Here is a 12,688-nt window from a genome sequence, read left to right on the forward strand (position 1 = left end):
ATATGCATGTGTCTAATACTTTATGTTGTAGATGATATGGTGTGAACACACAAAAGATCATATCATCAGTACCTTATAAAATATAAGTAATCATTCACAACCTAGATGGATTTGGACAAACCATTGGTACGGTTGTAGTATAATCTAGTATTAGTCTATCTTGACTATAGGATTACACTAGTACACTTTGTGTGTATTGAACAGGACCAAGTGAGGTTGTTTCTCTTTATACTGACTATATAAGAGAACAAACGCCTCTGTTATTATGGATGTTTGTCCTTTTAATCTGGATATAATAACGGGCACTTACGTACATTGTACATTACTTTAAATCATCAATGAGTGAGATTCATTTGTGAATCAACAAACTCGATGGATTGGGTAATGACATTGTATGTAAGGTGTGCTGTTGATTATAGAAGGAATCTGTGTCCCGTAAGAAGTCGGGATGATGATGTCCCCTTGAGGAGCTCATAAGGATTGTCATGTAAACCCTGCAGGTGGATTTGATCCAACATGACAATGAGGTTGAGTGGTACTACTCAAGGACATAAGAAGTTGATTAATGTAGTTATCAGTAACTTGACTTAATCAACGGACATTCGATATCTTAAACACGGGGAGATCAACAAGCATATAATATGGAGCCTATAAATGTAACACGTAATTTGGGATTAGGGCGGTAGTGCAGCAATGGCCTTTAGTGGAATAAGCCATTTGTTGACGGACTTGGGCCGTGTGTTCTGGGTGAACATGGGAAGCCCAAGCCCGTCAGGAGGCCCAACCTTAATTTCTCCTCATGGTCCTTGTTGTAGCCTATAAATAGAAACCTTTTTTCTTAGCCGAAATTTACTATTCATCTGGATTGAAAAGAGAGGCAAGAAAAAATAGATCCAAAATCGGTTCTAGCTTTGTGAGAAAGAAAGGAGTTGGTAGATCGTTGCCCACACGACGTCCAATCTATTGAAAGGAATATAACAAAAGATCAAGAGGTGGTTGCTGATTTCATAGCTATTAGATTCTCAGAGTTATCTTAACCGGATCTAAAAGGTATGTTTTCCTATCCAAAATCATGAGAACCATTAATTCCGCTGCGCATGGTTTTCACGGTTTGTAGAAATATTCATTATGAAATAACGGTTCCTACAATGGTTGGGTAGTGGTTATTCACATAATCTCAAGGACTCATAGAATTCTTCATCTGGTTTTGGCATTTCCACAAGATTGTGGTTCAAATCTGCAATAGTAAAGATGTCACAAATTTGTTCTATCGATAAGTCTTTAACGACCAAACTAAATTGAAATCCACTTTCCACCATAGATTTTACTCTCTCTTTCCAAGCACTTCATTTTCTTTGTCCTCTCTGCCTAGATCTTCATAAATTTTCTCAATGCCATTTTTCAAGTGTGTCGAGTCAAATATATGCTCTTGAGTTTCTTCTGTCGGAGTTTTCTCATTTATGGGTGATGATGCATTAAGGCATGTGAGAGAAATTATAACTTTGGGAATATAGTCATCGTCATAAGATCTAGAATTTACACGATAGTCAGGTGGATGGTGATGGGGATTTGACTGGTCATGAGTATCAAGATGGGCTTTAGCAAATTATTTTGTTATAGTAACACCTTGTTTCTCTTGTTGTTTGGGTTATGGACTGGTGGGAAGAATATTAGTCTCAGCTGTGGAATCTTTTGAATCGGATTGGAGAAAACATAAGGTAGTTACTACTTGCTGATTTAGTATTGTTTGCTTGGCCATTTCCTGGTAGAGTTGGTTTGTGATGGATGGTGGAGTGGGATACGAATTTGATATGGATGGTGATGTGAATGGTAATGGGTTTTGGGTGAAACCATACTCTGACTGACCAGGTGGATACATGAATGGTGTTTGACTATTTGTGGTGGAACTCTATGAATTGTCGGCATGATTAGAAAACTCTTAAGTGTATGGGGTACTAGGGAAGTTTGAAAATTGAAGTGCATAATCATAAGGATTTCCCATAGTAGACTCGAATTCGGTATATGATGGACAATGTGATAACCAGTGGTAAGGACTACCGCAAAAAGAACAAGCTTCTGGGTTTGCATTGTAATTCCATGACGGTTGCGATGCATATTGATGTGACATGAATGCTTAATCAATGATGATGCACAAACAATGGAAATTCATTTATGTGGATTTTTGAAAATATTTGCTTGGTCTATAATTTACTATGCCCTGTTCAAAGGAACAATTGGGCTCGAGACTAAGATGACTCTACTACACGTCTCAGAAGAGTAGGCAATCACTTCACCAAGTGGTGTGCTACCAAAAATCTAACTCACGATGAATCTAAGGGAGGGGAGTGAGGAAGGTAGTTGGTCCACCGAAATCTGGTAACTGATTACTATAAATCCTTGTGGCTATATTTTTGTCCGTTTCTAGAGGAGTACGATTACTTTGGGCTATAGTTGATTGATTTTAATTCATTTTTTTGGTCTAGGGCTTCAAGAATCAAGCATCGTCCGATTTATCTACATTGGGGAATGGTTTCTCAATGGTTGTTATGTGGCTCGGGTTCAGCTTTATACGTGAATGTAAATTGCAGTACGGAAATTAAATTTCAAACAATCACGTAAGCATGCTTGAACAAACAAGTTATCCTCTTACATGGGCCTTGAGGAGGTTTAGAATTTACCTCTCAAGCCGTACTTATACATTGCTTGAGGAGAAGATGACGTTGGTTAGCGCGTGATCTGTGAATTAGGCCTAACCGTTCGAGCTTTCCCTATTTTAGGTTATATAAAAGGTCCACTAACAAAATAGGCCACAATCCGGGTTTTTAATAATTAAACAACTTTGCCTTCAAGGGGCCAAAACATAAAAGTAAACTAACACTAAAACTAATCTAATAGATTAACTAGTTTAGATAGATTATCTAGATTAATTAGAGCTAAACGTAGTTAGAGTATTGATTCAAAGTGCGCGAGCGTATGATTCATGACTCGCCTTACACACTTGAACTTCCCAAGGCAATGAAAACTCTAACCCTTGGTAAGTTGCACAACTTCAACTAAGTTTAAACTCATATCAATCTACAAAATCAACCAAAACTCATTTTTTTCTTTTTCTTTTCTTTTTTTTAAAAAAAAAAAAAATATCTATCACAACAAAGTCCACTGATTTATACTACTCTATTACAAAATCCAGAGCTTTAGTTACAATCATGAATAAAAAAATCAAGTTGTGAAAACATAGGACGGTATGCTGAGGTGGTTGGGCGGTCTCATCCGGTTCTGACCAAGTCCGTTCATATTCCGGCAACAGCTTCAGCTCCTCTCCATCTGTTGAATGTTGAACCTGGATTTGTAAGAAAGTAAGTCAGTAATTAAAAATAACGAAATAAATCAACAAAAATTAAAAAAAACAATAAGTGAAAAGGTGAGAGTGATGCTTCCCTCCTTAGATACTCAACCAAACATCCTTACTCCTTCAATCCATGATGGCGGCACAATTTTAAGTTGTGTATATTGATGAGTATTTTCAAAAGAGTTTTAAAGTGAGGTTCACCATAGATTGTTTAGAGTTTTAATGATTGGGAGTTTTAGAAAGAAAGAAGGTAGACTTCTTTTAGGTTTTGTTTAGTTAACTAGTTGAATGAAGAACATTGGAAAAACTTGTTGAATGAAAGATTGAAACACAAACATTAAAGAAAAGAAATGATTGATTAAAAGAAGAACAACAAGAAGAAATGATTGATTGATTGAAGAACAAAAAGTAAATAACAAGATTGAAAATGAAGAACAAAAAGTAGATAACAAGATTGAAAATGAAGAACAAAAAGTAATGACTTGAATGAAAAAATAACTAGAAAATAAATCCTACATGACACTAGAATAAGTCTAGGTGTATTCTCTTATCCTACTTTTGAGTTCTTATACCCTTATTTTTGCAAAAGACTGATTTGCCCTCCTCCATTATATTTGAGACACCTCTCCAAGTTTGCTTTATACTTTTGCTTTTTCCTTTTGCTTTTGTTCTTGATCAAGATAGGTTTTAGAGAGAGCCTTCTTTCGAGTCAAGGACATCTATCTCTGGTCTTCTGAGTTAAGGACAAGACTTTCAGCTATCTGGTTTTGAGTCCTTGACATTTAGCCTTTGACTTTGACTTTTTCATAGCAGCTCCGAGTCTTCATAATAAGAGTAAATAAGGCTCATTTTGGTGCTAAGACGCAGCTTTTATGATAAGTGGTCTGAATTGTTCTATAACCTAGAAAAGGTAATAAAAGCTATGAGTTGTCTTTTCATTATGCATAAGAAGGGTTGTAATGCAGTAAGTAAGGGTAATAAAATGCACATTTGGGAGTTGATCTCAAGGACAAGGTACCTATAACAATTAGAATATAGCATTGGTTCCATCCCATTTTAACCAGAACTACCAAAATCCACCAATCAACAACCAAATAGACCTAGTTCCAGTTACACCACCAACTAGTGTCCAAACAGATAAGCCAACCGAGATAATGTTATCGGTAATGCACCAACAAACTCAAATCCTAGCATCCATGCAACAATCTCTAAACTTGTTAGCCCAAGACAAAACCCAGAAAAGTGTGTTCCTAGGACAAGCAATTCCAAATCCTAAACCAACAAATACAACCTTTGAAGCAACAAGTGATGTTAATGAAGCTGGAGCGCTAAAACTTCTTTCATGAGTGATCCTGTCTATGAGGATTAAATCCTCTTTTCCATGATGTATTTCTTTTCCTTCCTTTCCCTTCCATTCCATATTTTTCTTAAAAGGAATACATCATTAAGGTAACTGAACCCTCCATTTGGAGTGTGTGGTTGTAAGTGCCGGAGCCTTTATCTACGTATATTTCGCACATTCTTTGTAAAACACTTTTTACTCGTCGTTTGAGTACGTGTGACCCCTGTGGAGTGAGTATATAATTTTCCTTTTCTTTATTTTACATTTCTTTTTCAAAACAGTTGTTTTCTTCGTTCTTTTAATGCAAGAGCCTCGATACATTAATAGTTATGTGATTTTCCAAAAACAAAACTGGCAATGGATTATACACAGACCAACCCCTAGAAAAAAACAATCTAGGGGCGGTTTGAGATTAGATTTGCTTATTAACCGCCTATATCACCATGCTATTCGCACGGGTCAAGACATTCCATGTCTTGCGCAGTAAATCTACCAACTCGCGTAGCTGAAGCTCTGTTTCTCTAGATTAATTGGGTTTGCCCCAGAGCCGACACGAAAGTTGTCTAAGATTATGGTTTGTTTTCAATCATAGCTTTTGAGTACGAGTATCTTATAACATCTCTCCATACTTTTCAAAACTAGAGGATATAAAAAAAAAGTTATACGCCCCAGAGTAACCAAAATGATACCGAATTCACGTATAATTTTATCTTTTTGTCAAAACCTCTATATATGGTTAGAGATATATTTTGCTTGGGGAAAAAAAAAAGACGAGGCGTCTCCTAATGCGAATTAAACAAATAGTGTAACCTAAAGTGATACTAGTATCTGTTTAATTCTATCATTTGCCTCCACCCACTACTAAAAAAAGGGTTTATAAGCTCAGCTAAAAGGTGAGATGTTAGAGTTTTTACCTCGGTTTTCTAGGGAAAAAAAACGAGGTAAAATCTATTGAGATAATAGAGTTCTATAAAATCAAGATAATAAGGTACTAAATTATCTCAGAAGTGTGACATCTTATCTAAATATATTATCTCAGTTTTGTAAATGAAATCGATATTATATAAAATAAAACCGAGATGAATTGTTGATTAAAACCAATTAGTATAGAAGACAACCGAGTTGTTTTTTTTATTGAAAGCGAGATAGTATAAAAAAAATAAAAAAAATAACCATGATAAATTCTTTTGGAAATGGAGATTATTGGACAACCTTTTATCGCACCCTTTGTCATTTTTGTTGGTATTGCTCATGACAATTGACCAGCAAATAAAAACCTGTCCCAAACCACCACATTCCCTTTCATATTCAATTCATAAACATCAACACCAATTAACAAAAGCAACCCAACATAAGTAAATTATTTGAAGAACTTATTTCATTAAGATAAGAAAGAACAATGTCGAACATGAACTTAACTTTCAAAGAGTACTAGTGATCAGTCATTTATTTATAGAAACTCAAATATTGTATCAACTACTATTCTTTGAACTATAATAAGACATTTTTTTAACCTTTCTCTATATATTCAAGAACTAAGATAGATGGTTCCTGTTGAATTTCCTACTAAAAAAAAATTTGAGAATCAAAAGTCGACCTATTCACGTCGGTCGTCAGCTGTGAAAAATTATAGGCTCTAGGACTCCCTTCGTCAACTTTAGTAAGTGGAGACGAATATCCAAGATGGTCCTGATCTATAAGAGAAACATCATTTCTAACAAACTCATCGTATGCAACTTCTGAAAGAATGACCAATGTTTAGGATCATGGTTTTCCATGTTCATGCTTAATCCAGTTCCATCACTATACAATGGACTTATGCTAAAGGAGTCTTCAGTCAATCTTTCCTTTGAAAATATATCTGACAGGAAATCCCGAGGGAATCGGTCATTGATGTCAATAAGAATATCTCCACACTCTGGAGTGGAACGCTTGGCAACCGAGGACTCAACTTGAGGTGCATCTTTAGTGGAGGCCCCTACCTGAACAAAATTATTTGATTGCTCAAGGACATCATTACTATATGTGTCACTGGAAGCTATCTCACCCTAATGAAGCTCTGGTAGGATAGATGTAGGGTCCACACATTGCTTAGAAGTTACTTCTAAGCAATAGAACCACACAATAAGAGAGAATATAAACAAAAGAAGGACACAAAAGGGAAGGGTTGAACAAGTATAAAAATGTTACAGCAGTGACCTTACCAGAAACTTTGCCAAACTGTGTCCCTTTACTTACAGAATCTCCATCTTTCTTAAACCACTCGACCTAAGAGCGAAAAACGTTGTTAATAAATAGATGTTTTTGTGCATTTAAAATAAATATAATAGATATAGGAATTGCATAAACGACTCCCTACATACCTCCAATGAAGGATCGACCTTGTCAAATATCATCTCTGCAAGAGAAATTTCAGCAATGATGTCGTCCTCCTTGGCGAAGAAATGTGCTTCTACTTTCATATCAATTGGAACGGTGGCCAAACAAGTGATGCCCCCTAGAAGCAATCCGATAAATAGAACACATAAATTAATGGCACTAAAGATGACATCAGAATCCAATAAAAAGCCAACAATTTTTTGATTTGAATAGTTTTTATAAACATTTAAGGAAAGGACATATTTATAATATGGTACACTATGAGTGGGGTTTGTGCTAAAAAATGAAGTATAAAAAAAAGAGTGAAGCAGAAGTGAATTATTAGAGAGAGGAGAGTACCTCGATCGTCGGTGCCTTCGGAAAGGGCAAGCTTGATAAGGGCATTGAAGTGATCTACTAATATAGCTGTGCTTTTCCCATTAGCCTGGTTTGCTTGTGGGCTAAACACTGAGTCAAATTTATGGACCTTCTTGGATGCTCCATTAGCTGTTACCATAAGCTCACCATCCTTTGTTGATTCGAAGTCAATTTCCATTGAAGCTCCTATAGCAATTTCTTATGAATTTAAAGGTTTGCATCTGCAAAAGACTCTTATATCCCCTACAAAAAAAAAAGTAAAAAATAAATAAGCAACATTGTCATTGCACCATCTGCCTAAATTTGTGTCTATTAGAAATCACCAGCTCTCTTTTATAATGTGTCATTTTCTAAAGGCAGAATTAACTAACCTTTCAGCTCAAGAACCTTATTGTATAGTTCTTTTCTTTCTTTGGACCTTTCAATGAATTTGAGCTTAAGATCCTTGTGCTCCTTTTCCAACGCTTCATTTTGGTTAACTACAATAAAGATAGAAAAACTTAAACAAAACACATACTAAATCTAAACAAACAATCTGGCTACAAGTAACTTTCTAAAACTTTACTTGTGAACTCAATCATAGTAGTCACTTGGGTCATGTCTTCAAGGCCCTTCTTGTATTCCAATGCTTCTTCCAACAGGTTCTTGTGTTCCACTTTTAACATCTATTTTCAAATATTGAATAATTAATCTATATTTTTAATTCATTTCAAGAAAGAAAGAATGTATATAACACTAGTAGAATATAATACCTTAAATTTCTTAGTCAGGTCTCTTAGAGATAAAAACCATCAGCTCTTCTCCTTCACTTGTCCTTCGATAGCATATGCTGAGAAAGGTGGAGATACGGTCCCAATTTTAGTCTTGAACACACATCAAAAGTTACCATAATATAGGAGTACAAGATATTATGTACCTAGAGACCCGACGTGCATGGATTTGTGCATGAGCTCATTTTGCAACTCCCGTAGGGATTTCCAAGCTTCTTGACATTCTTTACTCTTCAATTCATACCCTTTTTTAAACCACTGTAAATTTCTCTGTTAGTTCTTTGAACTGATATTCTGGAAAGAAATTGCATACTGAAAATCTTAATACTTACTGTTTTCTCACATTTATAGATGTAAAATATAATAATATGTGAAGCTTGCAAAATAAATAGACTGTTACCTGCCTGAAGGTATTTCCTTACTGAGATGCCAGAGATGACGGGTTTTATAGTCACCCGGCCCCCTCATCCATCTGCGAGAGATTGATTCTTTGATCATCAGCTTCACTCCATCTTGGTAGCTGATGGGGTCAAGAAGAAACTAAAATAGCTATTGGTCAATTTATTCTAGAAATTGACACTGATCAAACTCTAGTAGCCTAGGTCACCTTCTGAAGCGACAATTTTGTTCGGTCAAATATGTCAAGACTCTAGATTCGAACCTAAACAAACTTTTCAAACCATGTATATAAAGCTATGAAAAATAATTTAAAAGAAATTTAGAATAAATTGATGAAAATAAGAATAAAACATACGTTTGGTTAGTTATTAAGAAACTCTAAGCCTCCTTGCAGCAAGTTCCTCATCCTTCTCAGAGTTTATTTGCTGCATCTAGCCAAACCGCAGTAGCACTAGTAGCTTTGGCAACATGAGGAGATTTGGGCACCTAAGGTTAATGAATTTTTTTGCATTGCAGACAATGCCTATGGCAGAGCACATATACTTGCAATGGAGAAGCTGATTCTGGGAAAGCTTGAATAGAGCTTAACAGTCCCAACACCATATGTCTTCCTTGTGCGATATATCAAGGATGTTGTGTCTGATCACGAGATGGAGAACATGATATTCTTCTTGGCAGAGCTGGCCTTGACGTAGTATGAGTTGATACAGTACTGTTCATCAATTGTAGCTGCTTCTGCAGTCTATGTTGCATGCTGTACCTTGAACAAAAGCCCTTTTTGTGATGAAACTTTGAAGCATCACACTGGTTTCTCTGAATCACAGCTTTCTAGACTATGCCAAGATGTTGGCTCACTTCCACTCGGTGGCTAGTGAGGACAAGCTCCAAGCCTTTTTCAAGAAGTATACACATCCTCTTCGGGGCACAGTTGCTCTACTGCCACCAGCTAAACACCTTTTGAATTGATCCAGTTTACTACTAAATGGCGTTTGTAGTTGATGACAGGTCATTGTTTCTGTAATGACCAGACTTAAGTTTGTGTCCTTGTACTGTGCAGTCAGTAACACTTTCTTTTTTGTATGATAGGCGCAACACCAACGCTCTAGATAACTGTAAGGAAGTAGTAGGTATTGAAGTGGATCATGGGTATTGTAATGACCAGAGTTTTCTTTTCTAGTGTGCGTGTCCGTGTGTAAACAATTCTTTGTGTATGTTTGATATCCAGATCACCTTGCTTCAGTAATGATGTCGTACCAATGCCTGAAAGGAACTAAACAGAGTATATGATATCCGAAATATGGGAGGAAGGATTCTGTAGTATATCTTAGGGAATATATGATATCTGAAAAACAATGTTTTACATTACACACAGAGTAATAAAACTATGGGCTTACATATATCACATAAGTTGACTTATGAAATGCTACATCAATAGCCATGAGCACTAAAGATTGAAATCACCTTTGACGAATTTTCTCAAGTTCCCTAGGATTAGAAACGAACTAGTACTTGGACAGCCATTTGCATTTTTCTCAAGTTCTATCTTCAGTCCTTTCTTTGCCTTTCAGATTCCCTTTTCACGATATCCACCTAACAAAGTGGATGCCCAATCAAAGCATGAGAACTAGAAAATGACTGACTAAACAAATCATAGGGGAAAAAAATTACTTCACCTTGCCTGCCAGTACATTGACCATACTTTCTAGCTTTTCCACAGACCTTCCTAGAAGCTTCACTTCCTTTTGAAACATATAAGCCTTAGACCATCTACCATTTGAGATCACATCAGAAACCATAGATTGCTCAGGCAGATATTGGGGGACTTACACCCTTCTGTAGGGCTCCATGAAGTTGAAGGGAGTATAAGACATATGGGGTGCGGCAAAGCACTTTTTCAGTCTTCCTTCACGCCTGGCATAGCTTTCTTGCGCTTTTTCGTAGTCTTCCTCCAAGGAAACAAAAAAGAGAAGAAACTGACCTGTATTAACATGCCATGTCCATGTAGTATAACTTTGCCAAATGCCATTGAAATACAAATTATTTTTGACATCAGCTTCCAACAATTTCTTGACATTCCCGCATAGTTTGCATGGACATAGTATATGCTTTCCCTTACCAGCATCACATTGATCATCAAAACAATTAATACAAGCAATACGACATACATAAATTCCTTACAAGAATTTATTTACAAAGAAAAAAGTCTAATATTTCGAATACGAATAAAAGTAATAACTTCGTCAAGTAATAACTGAAAGTGATGATCCAAAACCTACAAAGCCAAAATGAACACATTAAAGAGTCTGACTTTATCATTTATCCTTGATAGGTTTGATTGTTAGCAAAACAAATGCATACTATTTAGCAAAAAATTTCTAAAAAAGAAAACCAATGTAAAAAAATACTCACCATGCACCAAAAGTCTTGCTCCCAAATGCCATTAACTACTTCAAATTGTACTCAATGAGAATTGTTGAATAAAGTCAAGTAGAAAGAACGAAGGTCTTATATTTCATATTTGGTATATGTTGCTATCTTCCCCAACTCTTGGATCTAAATTAGAGAAGGAACGAAAATGCAACTAATATATTATAAGGCATTAATATATATTCTAATTTAATTATAGGGTTAACTAGTATTACCCCCCCACTAGATGAGCCAATTAGGATTTCCCCCCCACTAGATGGGAAATTAGGGTCTCCCCCCTAAATACACACAAAAAAAAAGTCAAAGTGGGTTGACCGAAATTGTTTTGTGTGTATTTAGGGGGGAGACCCTAATTTCCCATCTAGTGGGGGGGAAATCCTAATTGGCTTATCTAGTGGGGGGTAATACTAGTTCACCTTTTATTATATGACAAAGAAGTATATATGTGTTTACCTTATTTGTTAAAGATTGAGAAGGATCCCTAAGAAAGTGTCTCATAAACATCATAACGTAGTAGGCACATTCTACACCTCCTGGTTGTTTTGGGCACTACACAAGACAAATAATAAGATAAGTCATACTTACTTGGAAGGAAAAAGTAATAAAAATATACGAATTTGGCTTTGTTTACCTTGACCACTTGCCATTTTGGTCCTGCCATTATTCTTTTCCCTCCAGTATAAGTGAAAGTTCTAATAGCACCACAGAAAAAGAAATTAAGTTGTATTAGAATAGATTATATCATACGCAAATCGAATTTGGACCAAAATCACAAGACATCAAAAGGAAAAGCAAAATAGAAGCTTGACCATCCAAGCAGCTCGCATGGTGCACATGTAAAACAATCACATTCTGACCAAAATAATCTAGATGAGAAATGATTGGGTATACACATATTCATATAAGACCTTGCTGCAAACATTTTGAGATTCAAGCTCACATTGCATTCACTTCGGCCAGGGGTACACGCATTAACACAACATATACTAAAGGAGGATGCTAGCGAGAAGCATAATGTAAGACAACACGAGTTTGAATATGTTTCTAATAAAGTCGAGAGCTTAAAGGGTTGGCATTTAAAAAGAAAAAGATTATAATCATACAAGAAAATACACGAAACATATAACTTACTTGTCAACAATAACTTTTATTATGAATATTGGAGTCGGATTTCCAGAAGAATCCAACCAGTAAACTTGTTGTGATGATATATCAATAACAATCAATACCCAATGCCTCCTACAATGAAATAAATAGATAATAATTAATCCATAATGTATAGGGTATAGTCATTTAAGTAATAAATATGATTAAGAGACAAACAAAACACTTACCCCAAATTGTAAGAAATCAATAAAATTTGATTCCGCTTTACATAACCTAATCTGTGTTGCAAATGCTGAACTTTCTCCTGATCAGAACCCAAAACTGTAGTTTTAACCCCTTAACAATAATACTTTTAGGCCAATGATGTGAGTAATAAATAAGAGTTAATACTGATTACGTGTTTTTATGTATTTCAGGCATTGAAGTCTATTATGTGCAGAAATGTGCCACTTTTGCGATATAAAGGAGCAGGGGTTGGTTGCTGAGAAGTTCTGTGATTAAAGGCCAAGATTCAAGGAGAAAAAACCTTTGTAAAGTCCGGTCAGAAGCTAAAAAGTC

At 35.7% G+C, this 12,688-nt stretch overlaps 1 protein-coding gene and 3 long non-coding RNA genes across 5 annotated transcripts; all 4 read right to left on the reverse strand.

Annotated features, from left to right (window-relative positions):
- Window positions 1-6,221: 6,221 nt before the first annotated feature.
- Window positions 6,222-7,649, reverse strand: LOC147504364 (nicotinate-nucleotide pyrophosphorylase [carboxylating], chloroplastic-like). Of its 2 annotated transcripts, XM_086604058.1 has the most exons (4): window positions 7,410-7,649; window positions 7,055-7,188; window positions 6,896-6,959; window positions 6,222-6,673 (listed from the first exon to the last, which is right to left on the reverse strand). In XM_086604058.1, exons 1-4 carry the CDS (start codon window positions 7,603-7,605, stop codon window positions 6,657-6,659), a joined length of 411 nt encoding a protein of 136 aa, XP_086460184.1. In that variant the 5' UTR covers window positions 7,606-7,649; the 3' UTR covers window positions 6,222-6,656. The 2 variants fall into 2 exon arrangements, with proteins under 2 accessions (XP_086460184.1, XP_086460183.1); XM_086604057.1 differs by having other exon boundaries at window positions 6,222-6,959.
- Window positions 7,650-7,797: 148 nt separating this feature from the next.
- On the reverse strand, window positions 7,798-8,464 carry LOC147504365 (uncharacterized). Its single transcript, XR_015220693.1, has 4 exons — window positions 8,344-8,464; window positions 8,180-8,256; window positions 7,993-8,092; window positions 7,798-7,906 (listed from the first exon to the last, which is right to left on the reverse strand). It is a non-coding gene; the product is annotated as an uncharacterized LOC147504365 (long non-coding RNA).
- Window positions 8,465-8,597: 133 nt separating this feature from the next.
- On the reverse strand, window positions 8,598-10,849 carry LOC147504366 (uncharacterized). The gene is made up of 4 exons (XR_015220391.1): window positions 10,270-10,849; window positions 10,058-10,186; window positions 8,952-9,856; window positions 8,598-8,717 (listed from the first exon to the last, which is right to left on the reverse strand). It is a non-coding gene; the product is annotated as an uncharacterized LOC147504366 (long non-coding RNA).
- Window positions 10,850-11,476: 627 nt separating this feature from the next.
- Window positions 11,477-12,255, reverse strand: LOC147504367 (uncharacterized). Its single transcript, XR_015193214.1, has 3 exons — window positions 12,155-12,255; window positions 11,655-11,715; window positions 11,477-11,572 (listed from the first exon to the last, which is right to left on the reverse strand). It is a non-coding gene; the product is annotated as an uncharacterized LOC147504367 (long non-coding RNA).
- Between the last annotated feature and the right edge of the window lie 433 nt (window positions 12,256-12,688).

The sequence above is a fragment of the Coptis chinensis genome, chromosome 4, assembly GCF_015680905.1.
Source record: "Coptis chinensis isolate HL-2020 chromosome 4, ASM1568090v1, whole genome shotgun sequence".
NCBI lineage: Eukaryota > Viridiplantae > Streptophyta > Magnoliopsida > Ranunculales > Ranunculaceae > Coptis > Coptis chinensis.

Excerpts from the sequence above, each read along its gene's own strand:
- LOC147504364 (XM_086604057.1), bottom strand. The coding sequence starts at position 7,605 with ATGGAAATTGACTTCGAATCAACAAAGGATGGTGAGCTTATGGTAACA. Across the intron at positions 7,189-7,409 it reads CGAAGGCACCGACGATCGAG|GGGGCATCACTTGTTTGGCC; the intron begins GTACTCTCCTCT and ends GATTGCTTCTAG. Across the intron at positions 6,960-7,054 it reads AGGTCGATCCTTCATTGGAG|GTCGAGTGGTTTAAGAAAGA; the intron begins GTATGTAGGGAG and ends TTTCGCTCTTAG.